Source organism: Labeo rohita, chromosome 16 (genome assembly GCF_022985175.1).
Source record: "Labeo rohita strain BAU-BD-2019 chromosome 16, IGBB_LRoh.1.0, whole genome shotgun sequence".
Classification (NCBI taxonomy): Eukaryota; Metazoa; Chordata; class Actinopteri; order Cypriniformes; family Cyprinidae; genus Labeo; species Labeo rohita.
Window position 1 is genome coordinate 20,182,881 of NC_066884.1, and position 14,190 is coordinate 20,197,070.

The following is a 14,190-nucleotide window of genomic DNA, read 5'->3' on the forward strand; positions in this document are numbered from 1 at the left end:
TTTCATGATTTAAAGGCTTGATTTATGAAAATGTCCCCCAAGGGAAAATATTCCCTGCAAGTTATCATGCATCAGAATAGACAACAGATGAGTCACAACCAGCCCATATTCGAATGTGGTTTAAAGTCTTGCATGCACACCTCACAAAATCATCTACACTGCCCTCCAAAGGTTTGGAAATGCCCTAGAAAAGTGGGGTTTTGGACAATATCGGCATGACAGGCATCACAGCTGGCAAAGGGGCATATCTGATGCCATTATTATGTAATCAAAATGAAAATTATTATTGCTGGTCTTCAACGATAACGTCAAGTTACTTTAATGTATTTGCACCAAAAAATTATAAGGATTTATGCTGAATTTATGCTTGGAGGGCAGTGTATTTCTCATGTTAAACATTCAGACAGTCTTTTGCATGGTACACACTGAGTTACAGTAAGGAGATTAGTGACAACATTAATATCTGATCTACAATATCTAGCGTATTTTAGACTACAAGTCGATAGGATAGACACACCTACTCATTCTCGTCACCCACAACACAGTAAATGTGTCAATCAATAAGTCTGTAAGTGTAATTAGAAACAGTTTCCCTCACATTATTACTTTTTTCCAGGTTACATCATGTGGGGTGCAAGCACCAGAGGATTTCTTCCAAGCAAAGGCCATCTGTTCCGTGTAAACAGGCCTCATCGAGATGCTGTTTGTGTGGTTTGTGTGTGTTTAGGAACATGTGGGTGTGTTCACTCTTACAGTAGACTGCTGTACAGGTGCGGCGGACTGGGACTGCACTCTGGGAAAAACAATATATACGGCAGAGAAACAGGTGTCCCTGCAGAAAACTTCCTGGTAGCACGTTTGGTGGATCTATTAATATTCTGCACATAGTGAGGCCCAAACATCTGTGATCACACTGACAATCATTACATTCATTTTTTTTTTTTTTTTTTAATTAATAAAATAGGCATTTGCATTACATGTTGCTTAATGTCTTGCCGTACTCATATCAGTGGTGTGCGGTGGTGTTCTGAAATGAGAAGGCAAAAAATATTCCTTATTTTTTCACAGTCTTTTATTCAGACTGATTCATGAATGTGGAAAGCACACAAACCTACAAGCCTCTTCTCACGGGAGTTTCCCCTATTCATTCTCAATTATTGATTACCCTCCACCAAACTAACCGCATGCTTTAGGGGGTCTGTTAAAACTCAATGGGCTTAGGGGAGGCGAGAGAGATGCTGTAACTGTACCTGCTGGTGTCGCTGTTGAGCAATGTTTCTTTAGAAAAACTAGTGATTTATTTATACAATAATATAGGCATCATTGTATTTTTGCACTACAATTTGTTTTTGTTTTTTTGAGGAGGTACTGCCTCCCTTGCCTCCTCCTTCATATACACTTTAATGACTACATTAATGTGAGAAAAGGATTAGGACTGGAAGGCCCAAACAAGTTCAAACCTGCTCCTTAACTATACTAAAAAATGTACAAAGCTGCTATTATGCAACAGTCTGATATATTGCTCTCTTTGACTGGTAAATTAGAAATTTGAATATTTTTTTTTTTTTTTTTTTATTACAGCCCTACATTTTTTCTAAAGTCTGTGAATGTGACATATAACCAGCTGATCATTAACAATAATCCTTGCTAACAATTAAGCTTGATTGCCTAATCAAAATGGGCAAGTTATTTGCCTTTGGACTGCAGTAGAACTGTCAATTTGAATAAGTCAATAAAAAATGAGATACTTCAAACAGAACTGCCTGTACTCCTGTCAGCACACTTCTGTTTGATCTAGGCCTTTATGAAAAACATAAACGCTAGGGAAAAGTTAATTGTCTCTATACTTACGTTTGGGGTTTGTAATACATTTTATTAAAATATAGCATGACTTTAATGTGCATTTAATGATTTAAAGTCAAACTCTTTAGACAAATGTTTAAGCAACAAAAGAGACTTGTTCAAAGGGTAATACATATAGCTGAGGTCAAAAGTTTACATACACCTTGCAGAATCTGCAAAGTGTTAATTATTTTACCAAAATGAGAGGGTTCATACAAAATGGATGTTATTTTTATTTAGTACTGACCTGAATAAGATATTTCACATAAAAGATGTTCACATATAGTCCACAAGAGAAAATAGTTGAATTTATAAAATCACCCTGTTCAAACGTTTGCATACGCTTGATTATTAATACTGTGTGGTTACCTGAATGATCCTGATCCTCTTTTTGTTGTTGTTGTTGTTGTTGTTCATGAGTCCCTTGTTTGTCTGGAGCATCAGTGAGCATTTGAACCTTCTGTAACAGGTGCATATGAGTCCCTCAGTTGTCCTCATTGTGAAAAGATGGATCTCAAAATCATACAGTCATTGTTGGAAAGGGTTCAAATACACAAAAATGCTGAAAAACCAAAGAATTTGTTGTCTTCTAGTATTCAGGATTTTTCTGAACACTAGCAGGCAGTTTAACTTTTCAGAACAAACAAGGGAAAAAAAACAGGATCATTCAGGTAACAACACAGTATTAAGAATTGAACAGGGTCATTTTTAGAAATTCAACGATTATTTTCTCGTGTGGACTATATGTAAACGTCTTTTATGTGAAATATCTTATTCAGGTCAGTACTAAATTTGTATGATCCCTCATATTTTGGTAAAAATATTTAAAACTAACTTTTAACCTCAGGTGTATACCTTATAGTAAATTGTGAACTTTATTTATGGTTACTGCACATTCACAGAAGTGCAAGCATCTGTAAAACAGAGGCGTGACACAGAGCTATTAGTGCCAAATAATGTTACAAAGCCATTCATATTTGCATGGACGTTTGCATTGAGCAAATAGGTCAACTGCTCTAAAGCTCCATTCAACAAGTATGCAAAAAGTCAGTTTTTGCATACTTGCAAAAAAGTGCAAAAAAAAAAAAAAAAGAATTCATGTTAAGTGTCCAGAAATATATATCCACAAAAATCCCTAAAATATTAAAGCCTAGCATGCAATGTGCTGTACAGGTATTTTGAAAACATTGCATGCACTTAATGTTTTTTTTGTTTTAAACATATACATACATAAATACAAATTAAGTGAAAAAATGTGAGAAAAGTGAGAAGTACTAGAGTGATGACAAGAGTTTTTTATTGGCGTCCAGAAAACTAGATTACAGTATTGCACAATGTATGTCTAAGTACTTTTTATTGTTCGTTAGGCAGGATAAATATTTTTCACAACATTTTCTGTTGAGAAATGTTTCCGTTTACATAAACTACTAAATGGCATTACAAAAGACCTTTCTTACTGTGCCTGTCTTACAGCATAGAAAAATGTTTGCAACATTATTACACACTATAGAGAGGTACTTGTAGGAGGCAAGAGTCTGGTGAATCAGGAGTGTAAGGATGTGTTTGTTCACTTATCCTGACACCCCTTACCCTTTCCTTTGCACTTGTCCTTGCCGTGCTTCTTCTGCCAGTAGGCCCTGGCTAGGCCAGCAATACACTGACTGAATTCACGGAAGTTCACTTCACCATCGTGGTTCTTATCCAGTTCTTCCATGACCTCCTTAATATTATCCGAATCCATTTTATCCTAAGACATAGAGGGAGGAATGTCAGTGCTGTAATTACTAACATACCACTCAGCTGTATTGCTAAAAGAAAAGCTAGTGGAGGAACTAAAAAGTATGTTAGCAAGTGAAATATGAATAAAAGAAAGAGCCTCATGCAAGCATGGTATGACTCATTAGGGTAAACCCCTTTCATGCCAGGTTGCCATAATAACATTGCACAACAACCGCACAGCATTTAATTAGGAAGTAGATTTGTTGCAATATGTTGGAGGTGTTGACTTCCTCCAACCAATAGCTTTCTTTCTCACAACTTTGTCTTTTTTTCTTTGCATATTTCTTTAATTCTCACCTTAAATTCAGGACTGGTAATCTGGGCTTTGATTAGCTGTCCAAGTTCAGCATTACTGAGCTGTTTTTTTTGGTCATCTGTCCCTGCGTACTCCTCAAACACCTCCACAATGGCCACAATGGCTTTCTCCAGCTTAGACATGTCTATGAGAAAGAAAACAAGAAAGAGAATGCATTTAGAACATCTCATGAAGTGTCTGCACCTCTTCATGCACATTTATCATCTAGAAAGAAAGTCAACACAATTATATCGGTTGCAAAAATAGCCACAAAATGATGGACTGCATTTCTAAAAACATCTTCTCTGCTCTATTTTTGTAGCTCTGTTGTATTTCCTGCGTTTCGCACTTTCATTTTGTCTCTCTCTCTTTCTGTTTTTTTACCTACCGTAAGTTTGGTGTGCTCGCAGAGAAGTTAAGCAGATGTTTTGTTGGAGTAAATGGTCTGCTGCTTTTAAAGCACATATTTTATACTCCGCAGCACACACAATGGCAGGAATGAATCATTCTTGTTCTATAAAAGATTCATAGCACATCCGATCCAGTTTAACAAGACTCACATGCCAAAAAATCTAATATTGTTGTTAGACTTTTTATCTTTAAAGAAAATACTCTGTTATGTTAGTTTATAGTAAACAAACGGATGAAATATAGGGGATTACCCAGTCAGACCACATGGGGAATCTGAGTCACATTTAAGTGACTCGTTCGCTCTCTCTACTGGGCGTTGTCTGCCCTAAACGCCATATTTCCACGGCATTCCTTTTTTTTCTGATGTGAATGGCCAAGCTTTAAACATTCTTTTAAAAATGTTTCAGGTTCAGCGTTTAGGATAAAGATAAAAGACTCATTGTGCAGCTGTGACGTTGTTGCTGATGTTTTTGAGGAGGTTTGAATCACAAGCTTCAAGCGAAGCTTCATATTTGGAGTAAACAGAGACACGCTTGTCTCATCCTGTCTAAATCTAGTCTTCAGACATCAAAGAATGCCTGATATTTGTAAAACGCCCTCATTTTGAAAAGAGACTACATGCTTTATCTGCAGAAATGCAAAATGAAATGCAAAAAAAAAAAAAAAAAAAAAAAGCCTACAATGGTGTGCAAAACCACATACTAGACAATGACTGCTCAACTTGACATGAAAACTGATGACTGCTCGGTTGTGCAGCAACAGGATTATTCATACCTCCTTTGAGCTTTTCCTTTATGAGAGAAATGCTAAGACATTGACTCATCAGCTGTGAGTGTTATAATATTGATATTAATCTAGTTTTACATCTTGAAAAAGCAAACACCTGGATAAACACCCTTTTGGATTCACTTGACCTAATATGCTTATCACAGATGATAACAGAATATATATATGTTTATCTTCAGAACAAACCATTTTGCCTTAATAAACTCCTAATTTGCTGCTTATTAATAGTTAGGTAGTTGTTAAGTTCAGGTATTGGCTAGAATTAGGGATGTAGAAAATGGGCGTGCAGAATAGGTGCTTTATAAGTACTAATAAACAGCTGGTATGTTAATAATAGGCATGCTAATAAGTAATAAGTAACTAGTTAATAGTGACAGTTGTTCCCAATACTAAAGTGTTACCGTGAATATCAGTATATGTTAAGTAAACCTCTGTGACAGATCTGTTGACTGTGGAGCAAAAAGGGTGTGTACTTTTAAGGGTGCTTTATTTATCCCTCTTTTGTTTAGGGTTGGTTCTTTCATACTGTATAGTAAGCATATATGTACCTCCGGTGTTTTTACTGTGGTGCACAAACAAACACACCCCTAGACAAATATGCACACACGCACACCTTACAGGTGTATACGTGCCATGAGTAGCCGTCGTGACAAATTCTGCTCAATAAGCAATAAAGTATAATATACCAAAAATAGAAAAGGAAAATGCACCAAATAAACTCACTGGTGTCACTTTATATGACATCATGACATTTAAACATCATAACTAATAAAGTAAGATATGTTTGATTTTTTTTATCAGAGACAGTAGTTCTCTAAACAAGGATTTTAGAAAAAAACGTCTAAATTTAACCCACAGACATGTTTGGTCTCATTTGTGGAGCTATTGTTAGGGAAAACACGAAACGATGTAGTGCTTCGTTTACAAGATGAGAAAAAGAAAACAAGGAGTGGTGGGAAGAGAATGTGAGTTAGTTGATGTACTCGTGATGTGGTATACTGGTGACATCTAGTGATCACCTTCTTGAGCTATAATTATATAACAGACAGTGTGGAAATTTTCTGTAGGGCTGTGTCACATCCAACAATTTCAGCAAACACCCCAGTATGATTTAATGTTAAACAGTTAAAGTTAAAGAATAAAACATTAACTGAAGTTAAAAAAATATTAATCTGAAACGCATTTGAAATAAAAACAAATATATTATCATGTTCTGGATTAGGTTTGAGTTTAAGTTTCTGTAAGCTTTTAAAAGGTAAATTAAAAATGTTTTATTTTCGTAATTCACAATGTGCAGTCATGTGAAAAAGTTAGGAGACCCTATTCAATTTAATCACTGATTGGCTTTCCATATCATAATAAAACATAATAAAAAATGTTTTGTTACATAATAAAAAATAAATAAATAAAATATCTGGTGCTTGGTAGGTCTTAAAATTGGGAAAATAAAACCTCAGATGAACAACAGCACATGACATATTGCACCGTGTCATTGTGTGTTGGAAAAAATAAAGGCAAAATGGAAAAGCCATGTGTGACAAATTTAGGAGTCATGCAGTCAGGCACTGCTAATTAAATGCCTTTGATTAACTGATCATAAGCAAGTATGAGCACCATTATTGAAGCAGAAGTTTTGGCAGTTTGCTGGTGTGGAGCCTTCAGGTGTGTTGTAACACAATGCCAAGGAGGAAAGACATCAGCAATGATCTTATGCTGCCATCAATCTGGGAAGGGTAAAATGGCAATTTCCAAACAATTTGAAGTCCATCATTCTACAGTGAGTACGTTTATTAAAAAAGTGGAAGACATTCAAAGCAGACACCAATTCTCCCAGAGGTGGATGTTCCAGGATATTTACCCCAAGATCAGACCATTGTCATCCCTTGTCATCCAAGATGTTCATGTCTTTCTTACTTCAGTCGTAAAGAAATTATATCTTCTGAGAAAAACAGGAGTTTGAATTTCCAAAATGCAGTTTAAATGCAGCTTCAAAGGGCTCCAAACCATCCCAGCCGAGAAAGAAGGGTCTTATCTAGCAAAACGATCAGTTATTTTCTAAAAAATGTACAATTTATATACTTTTTAACCTCAAACGCTCATCTTGCCTAGCTCTGCGTGAACTCTGTGAATTCCGGGTTCATGAAAGCTAGGGTATGTCGAAAAACTCCCATCTTATTTTCTCCTCCACCTTCAAAATCATCCTACATCGCCGTTTTGTTTTTTTTATAAAGGGCATTTGACCTTCTTTGCATGTTCACTTTGTAAACACTGGGTCGGTATTTCTGCAGCGATGTAGGACGATTTTGAAGTTGGAGGAGAAAATGAGATGGGAGTTTGTCGACATACCCTAACTGTCTTGACCTGGAATACACAGAGTTAGACATACACGTAGAGCTAGACAAGCGTTTGAGGTTAAAAAGTATAAAAATTGTACATTTTTTAGAAAATAACAGATTGTTCCGCTAGATAAGACCCTTCTTCCTCATCTGGGATTGTTTAGAGCCCTTTGAAAATGTATATTGGCATTTGGAAGTTCAAACTCAGGGGCACCATAGAAGTCCATTATATATATAGAGTAATCCTAAAATGTTTTTCTCAAAAAACATAATTTCTTTGCGATTGAAGAAAGAAAGACATTAACATGTTGGATGACAACGGGGTGAGTACATTGTCTGTGATTTTTTTGTTCTGGAAGTGAACTAATTCCTTCAATGAAAAGTCTATAACGTACTATGGTTAAAACTTCTCAATAGTAGTGTAAGACAACACCCTCTTCTGTGGGGTACTAAGTGGTTCTCTCTGAGACTGTAAACTTTAGCTGCATTTAGCTGTGGAACTTGCTAACTAGTAATTTTTTTAAAAAGCTGATTTGCAAAGATCATTAAAAAAAAAAACCCTTATACTCACTTCTTCTGGTGAAGCTAGACCACGAATGATTCACGCAAACATAGCAAACTTTGGAAGATCATGGGGTGCATTTCCTTTCAAAAACAAAAGTAATCCTCTGCATCTTCAGATGTCGGGAGTAAGTGATGACTGCTATGTTCATTGTTACATCCAACAACAAAACACCTCTATCACTTAGGAGACATTCTTGTCTACTCGTGCTCCGGTGTCGAAACAATGGCGGGCATTGGTCTAAGGTCTAAGGTAAGACGGCCATGTCAATCAACAATCGTGGGAGCGGCCTTGGTCTGTGTGGTGTCACACAGCTAAGAATCTGAGAATGGTTTGATTTGAGAAAGGGGTTATGATTTATAAGGATTAAAAAAAAAAAAACTGGGTGGATTTTCATCATTATAGGGTGGATGTGTACACACACTGCCAACACACAATTATGTTCAAACAACATGTAAATCCATAACAGTACAATTAGACAAATATGGGACAAGTATGGCATGTTTGGAGAGGTTGCTAGTCTCTTCTGTCTAAAAAAAACGTGGCTACATGGTTAAGGTTTGCAAAGTTGCATCTAAACAAACCATGAGTCTTCTAGAACAATGTGCTTTGAACAGACGAAACCAAAGTCGAGGTGTTTGGCCATAATGCACAGTGCCACGTATGATGAAAACCTAAAGAGCATTTCAGCACAAACACCTCATACCAAAAGCCAAGCATGCTGGTGGAGGGCTGATGATTTTGGGCTAGTTTTGCAGCCACAGGATCTGGGCCCCTCACAGTCTGTATACCAAAGTATTTTAGAGTCAAATCTGAGCCCTTCTGTCCAACAGCTGAAGTTGGGCCAAAATTGGGTGATGCAACAGGACAATGTTCTCAAGCACACCAGCAAATCTACAACAGAATGACTGAAATACAAAAGAATCAAGAGTCTGCAATAGCTCATTCAAAGTCCAGACCTCATCCTGACTCATCCTGACTGTGGTGAGAACTGTGCATAAACAAACCTCAATAAACTGGAGCAATGTTGTAAAGAAGACTGGGCCAAAATTCCTCCAGAACGATGTGAGAGACTAATAAAGTCTTACAGAATATGATTATTTCAGATTATTTCTGCTAAAAGTGGATCTACAAGCAATTAAATTATAGGGTGTCCTAACTTTGTCACATGACTGTATACATAGAGTGCTATTTATATATTCATTTACTACTACTTATTATTATTACTGACTGCTCAGTGAAGGCGGCGCCCCAGCACCCTCTATTGGACAGCCACCATTTTAGACACTTATTTTCACTTTTACAGTAAATAAATTAAAGTGCCCTTGTGTCATATGAGAAAAGTTTATATATATACACATAATAATTATTAGTATTATATCAGTATACTTATTGTAGTTGAAGATCACACACTTCTATCTACTGAAGATCACACACATCATGTGCCTTATGGAGTAGAGAGAGAGACAGAGAGAGAGAGAAAAAAAAAAACATTTAAATACTGCTGCAATGATCTCATGTGGTTGACACACCCCAAAGTCATTCATGGTTGCTGGGCAACTTTACTGTTTACATGGATTTCAAATACGCCCACATACTGTTGGCGGTTCGCGAGGGGGGAGGGTTCGCACATGTTAAAATTAACTAAATGTGTCATTTGATAAACTTTAATGGAAATATTTTAAACTCTGCATCCTAAAAGTGTATTTCAATACGTAAATTTACAATAAACACAAGCTTGTGCATACATTTACAATGAAAATCAGCTTGTGCATAAGGGCCAGTGAGGGTACAAATAATGAATATAATGTTGCACAGATAACACACAATTGAATGTGATTGCAAGAATGCATAAATATATATAAAAATGTCTCTGGCTTAGAGTTAATCTGTGTTTGCTGAATGTCTGTTGTGTAAATGGTGGATTTAGGCTATTAAAAGTGAAGGCCAGGATGAGAGTTGAACCTACTAAATAGAAAGCATTCAGAAACATTATATACAGAAGCATTCATTTTTCATATTTTATTAGTTTAACATGCCAGTTTTAAGACGATGAAAAATATTTATTTAAATATATGTTTAGATATTATTTATAGTACAGATTTGATAATCATATAAATGTTTTTATCTTACATTTTCACCAGTAAGACAGAATCAATGCTTCATCTTTATCCTCCCTAGTTGTAAGGACTGGTAGACACCTGTGTGATGTCACTACTGTAAGACAGTGAGACTCAATAGTTGTTAAACGAAGTGTGGAGAGATAGAGTCTGCTCATGAATGTCTATGAAGTCTCTGTAGAGCCAGTGAATCTACCAGAGGTTTCTTTCAGTCTAGTTGTTCGTCAGGTAGGAACTGCTGTAATAGTTTCAATTGAAATTGAGCTTTGTTTATTTTGTCATGCCATCCGAGTGTGTTAGAGATTCAGTCATTTCTGGGAAAGGGCAGGTTTGTTCTACAGCACCGTGTTCAATGAGACGTTTCATCTAATCTGTACAAATCAAGCAGCTGCTATTGTTAAATCAGACCCATATGGAAAACATCTTTTGATTATCATCAGAGCACGGAGGAAATATAACACAGAAATGTACAAAGAACTTAAAAGATTTTAAACATTCTGGCAGGTGGCCTAAAAAACAAACATTATTTGAGTATGTTTTACAAGAAAAATCAATTTCAGACTTTCTATTTGATATAATGTGTGCTTGCCATTTCGTTAATTAATTAATTGTGAAATTTATTAGCCTACTAACAAGGCTGACCAGTTATTTTATTTTAAAGGCCTTGTTCTTATGTAAATATAATTTAATGCACATACTTCTTAGAAGTTGTTTGTGCAAATAAGGGACAAAAGAGACTATTTTGTAGAATGATCATTATAATATAATTTTAGTTCTGGAACATATTCCAAAGCACAATCTTTATAACACAACAATCAAAAGTCTCCAAGAATCTCACTGAAGAAAAAAAAAATTGACATGATATCTTCAAAATTTTACAAAGAGTTGTGAAATCCAGCCCTGAACTGCATGGAACCAAAGAACGACAAAAAACAACTTGTATATAAACAAAACGTTTATTTCTGTGGTGGAACTTACAGGACTTCTGTGGATGATTTTGTTTGTGTCTAATGCTAATACTTACAAAGAATTTAAAGTACAACTGAACACCACTTAACAAAACTGAAAAACCATCCTCCTTTACATACATACAGTGTAACTGTTGTAACAACCTCAAATCGTTTCAAAACGTTTATCAAAACCTATTAACAAAATGAGAGAACAGTCATCTTTTACTGCTTTTTGACACCCTTTGACTGCATGTGTAACCGGTATATTTGTTCGCAGGCAATGGACAGGCCCACCACAAGAGACACAAACTCTTCAAAATTCACTTCTCCATCACCATTACTATCCAAATCCCTCATAATCCTGTCTACGGTAGCAGGGTCCTTCTGAGACTACAATAGGAAAGACAAGAGATACATGTTTAAAAACAGAACAAATGGAAGCAGATGATGGTAAAAATAGTTAAGTTTCAGAAAGATCTGAAAGATACAGTATAAGCAGGGCCAACAATCATTTGAGGGCCCAAGCCAGTGTTTAGAGTTGCCCCGCCCTGGGTGTAGCAATAACAGATGGAATGTTGTACCTTCAGAAAGGTGCCCAACTCTGCCTCCATCAGCATTTTGAGCTCCCTGCGATTTAATGATGCACTTCCACCTTCTTTGCTCGCATAACGGTGAAACACTGTGATCAGCATCTCCATCGCTCTCTCCAGATCAGACGGCATTGTGACTGTCTAAAGTGAGAAATAATGTGTTAGCTTATGTAAGTGTCTCATCCCTTAATCAAACTGAATATTGTGCAAACAGCCTATTGTTCTCCTCCTGTTGGGCAGATGGAAACAGAAGTGGATTTTTCCACTTGGAAATAAGCCAGATTGTGAGTAACACCCACCAACCGTCATGCCAAGTAGATGCAGTAAAAATTAAGCCATTTAATAACAGTACATGCCGATGCAATTCTTTCAATTATTTAAGTATCATTAGCAGTTATTTAGAGTGAACAGCCGACTTTTAATCTATTAATCTACATGTAAAGTTTAGATTCTTTTACGTAAATGACGCTGACGTCTATAGAATCTTATGCATGAATCTACGCATACGTCACATTCGTATTTTCGTATTTCAAAATGTTTGTCCTACACTTCAGTTGCGATACCTTATGATATAATAAGGTAAAGCTTTTTTAAAAGTGCTGTCAGTCGGTAACTAAGTTAAACATAGTTGTACTATGCTCTTTTTCAAATACCAACGCGTTTCTGAACAGTAAAAGTTTGTGTACTTACGGTTGATAAAAGGCAGAGCGTCACCTGAAGATGAAAGAATGTACTGAATGTGCCGTGCAAGAGCTGGTCAAGAAGCAGAGCAGGAATTTATACCGGGGCTCCGCCCGAATGAGGAGTGTGAGGTTGGGTTAGTCTGTGGGTGAGGACTGTAATGTTAACTGTTTAGGGCCACAGAAAACCCTGACTGAGATTTAATCCAAACAGTGTAACATGTAAATGAACATAGCAGTGCTCCTGTTAAGAGATTCCTGAATGAGAAATTTCACACCTAAACTTGGTGGAACAGAAACATACCTTAAACCAACCAAATATGACCGTTTGTTGCTCTGGTTTCCTGGATTTAGGGGATTTTAGTGGACTTGAAACCAGCTGGACATTAGTAAACCAGACAAAACCACCCTTGTAAATAAGTAGATGTGTGAAAACAGTGGAATTTATTACAAATTCTATATTTATTTACCTATAATTTCAACATTATACTTTACTGTCAATGCAGTCATGTTTATGTTGAACAAATGTGTTTTCACAATCAGGAACAGCTCTTTTCCACGCCTTTCCAAGACGTTAGTGACTCAAAGCTTTCACAATGTTTCTCGTCTGACAACACAACTTGTCTTGCTCACAATTTTGGACAGATGTCTAAAACAGATACTTGCCAGGGCATTATTTTTAAGGGTAGGGCTGCTTTTTTTGGCAGCGATAAGGCTTGTTTCAATCTGCAAAGTAGGCATGAGGGGATGTCTCTACCTAGCACACAGGAAGTGCTTTTAACCATTTAGTCTATATAAGAAAATGTACTCTCGTACTTTAGTCACCAACAACAACCTACGGGTGTGTTTGGTAACAGTATTACTGTGCACATACCAAATAGGAGAGAGAGAACAAAATGTTTGCCAGAATTCATGCATTCATTGTACCACAAGACTATAAATCAATATTTCTACAGGGAGAATAAAGGAAAAGTTACTTAGACAATTTATTCAATGTATCCCTTTGGAAACTAATCTCTGTCCGCAGGACATGAGGGAATGAAAAGGGGAAAAGAGAGAATGGTCATGGGTGGATGACACACAGTGTTTTGACCGGGCGTGATTGTGTTGTCATAGTAGCATGGTGAATTCCATGCAAGTACAGCTCTGAAGGGTTTTCACAACCACAATTCTCTCAGCATTTTTTTCAAGCTAGGGCATGATGGGGTCTTTTAAGTGGCCTACCCAGGAGTTTGGTCCACAAAAGGCTTAATAAACATCTATTAATTACTGCAAGAAGGACCAAAAACTACAGCACTGATCCATCCAGAAAAGACATACAGCTGAAGTCAAAAGTTTACATACACCTTGCAGAATTCTTTGAATTCTCCCTCAGATTATTTGGTTTTTCAGCATTTTTGTATATCTGAACTGAACCCTTTACAACAATGACTGTATGATTTTGAGATCCATCTTTTCACACTGAGGGACTCATATGCAACTATTACAGAAGATTCAAACACTCACTGATGCTTCAGAAGGAAAAACGATGCATTAACTTTTGGAATTTGAACATCACGGTAAATTTAACTTATTTTGTCTTCTGGGGAACATGTACGTATCTTCTGTAGCTTCTGAAGGGCAAAAAAAAAAAAAAAGATATTTAGGCAAAATAAGAAAAATGTACACATCTTTATTCTGTGCAAAAGTTTTCATCCCTGCCCGGCTCTTAATGCATAGTTTTTCCTTCTGGAGTATCAGTGAGCATTTGAAACTTCTGTAATAGTTGAATATGAGTCCCTCAGTTGTCCTCAGTGTGCCCTCAGTCCTTATTTTGGTAAAATAATTAAGATTTTGCAG

At 36.4% G+C, this 14,190-nt stretch overlaps 2 protein-coding genes across 2 annotated transcripts; both read right to left on the minus strand.

The window, feature by feature from the left end:
- Positions 1-3,117: 3,117 nt before the first annotated feature.
- Positions 3,118-4,528, minus strand: s100w (S100 calcium binding protein W). Its single transcript, XM_051131274.1, has 3 exons — positions 4,305-4,528; positions 3,919-4,061; positions 3,118-3,589 (listed from the first exon to the last, which is right to left on the minus strand). Exons 2-3 carry the CDS (start codon positions 4,057-4,059, stop codon positions 3,410-3,412), a joined length of 321 nt encoding a protein of 106 aa, XP_050987231.1. The 5' UTR covers positions 4,060-4,061; positions 4,305-4,528; the 3' UTR covers positions 3,118-3,409.
- Positions 4,529-11,068: 6,540 nt separating this feature from the next.
- On the minus strand, positions 11,069-12,518 carry s100a10b (S100 calcium binding protein A10b). Its single transcript, XM_051131275.1, has 3 exons — positions 12,362-12,518; positions 11,663-11,812; positions 11,069-11,471 (listed from the first exon to the last, which is right to left on the minus strand). The coding sequence occupies exons 2-3, from the start codon at positions 11,801-11,803 to the stop codon at positions 11,304-11,306; spliced, it is 309 nt and encodes a 102-aa protein (XP_050987232.1). The 5' UTR covers positions 11,804-11,812; positions 12,362-12,518; the 3' UTR covers positions 11,069-11,303.
- Positions 12,519-14,190: the final 1,672 nt, after the last annotated feature.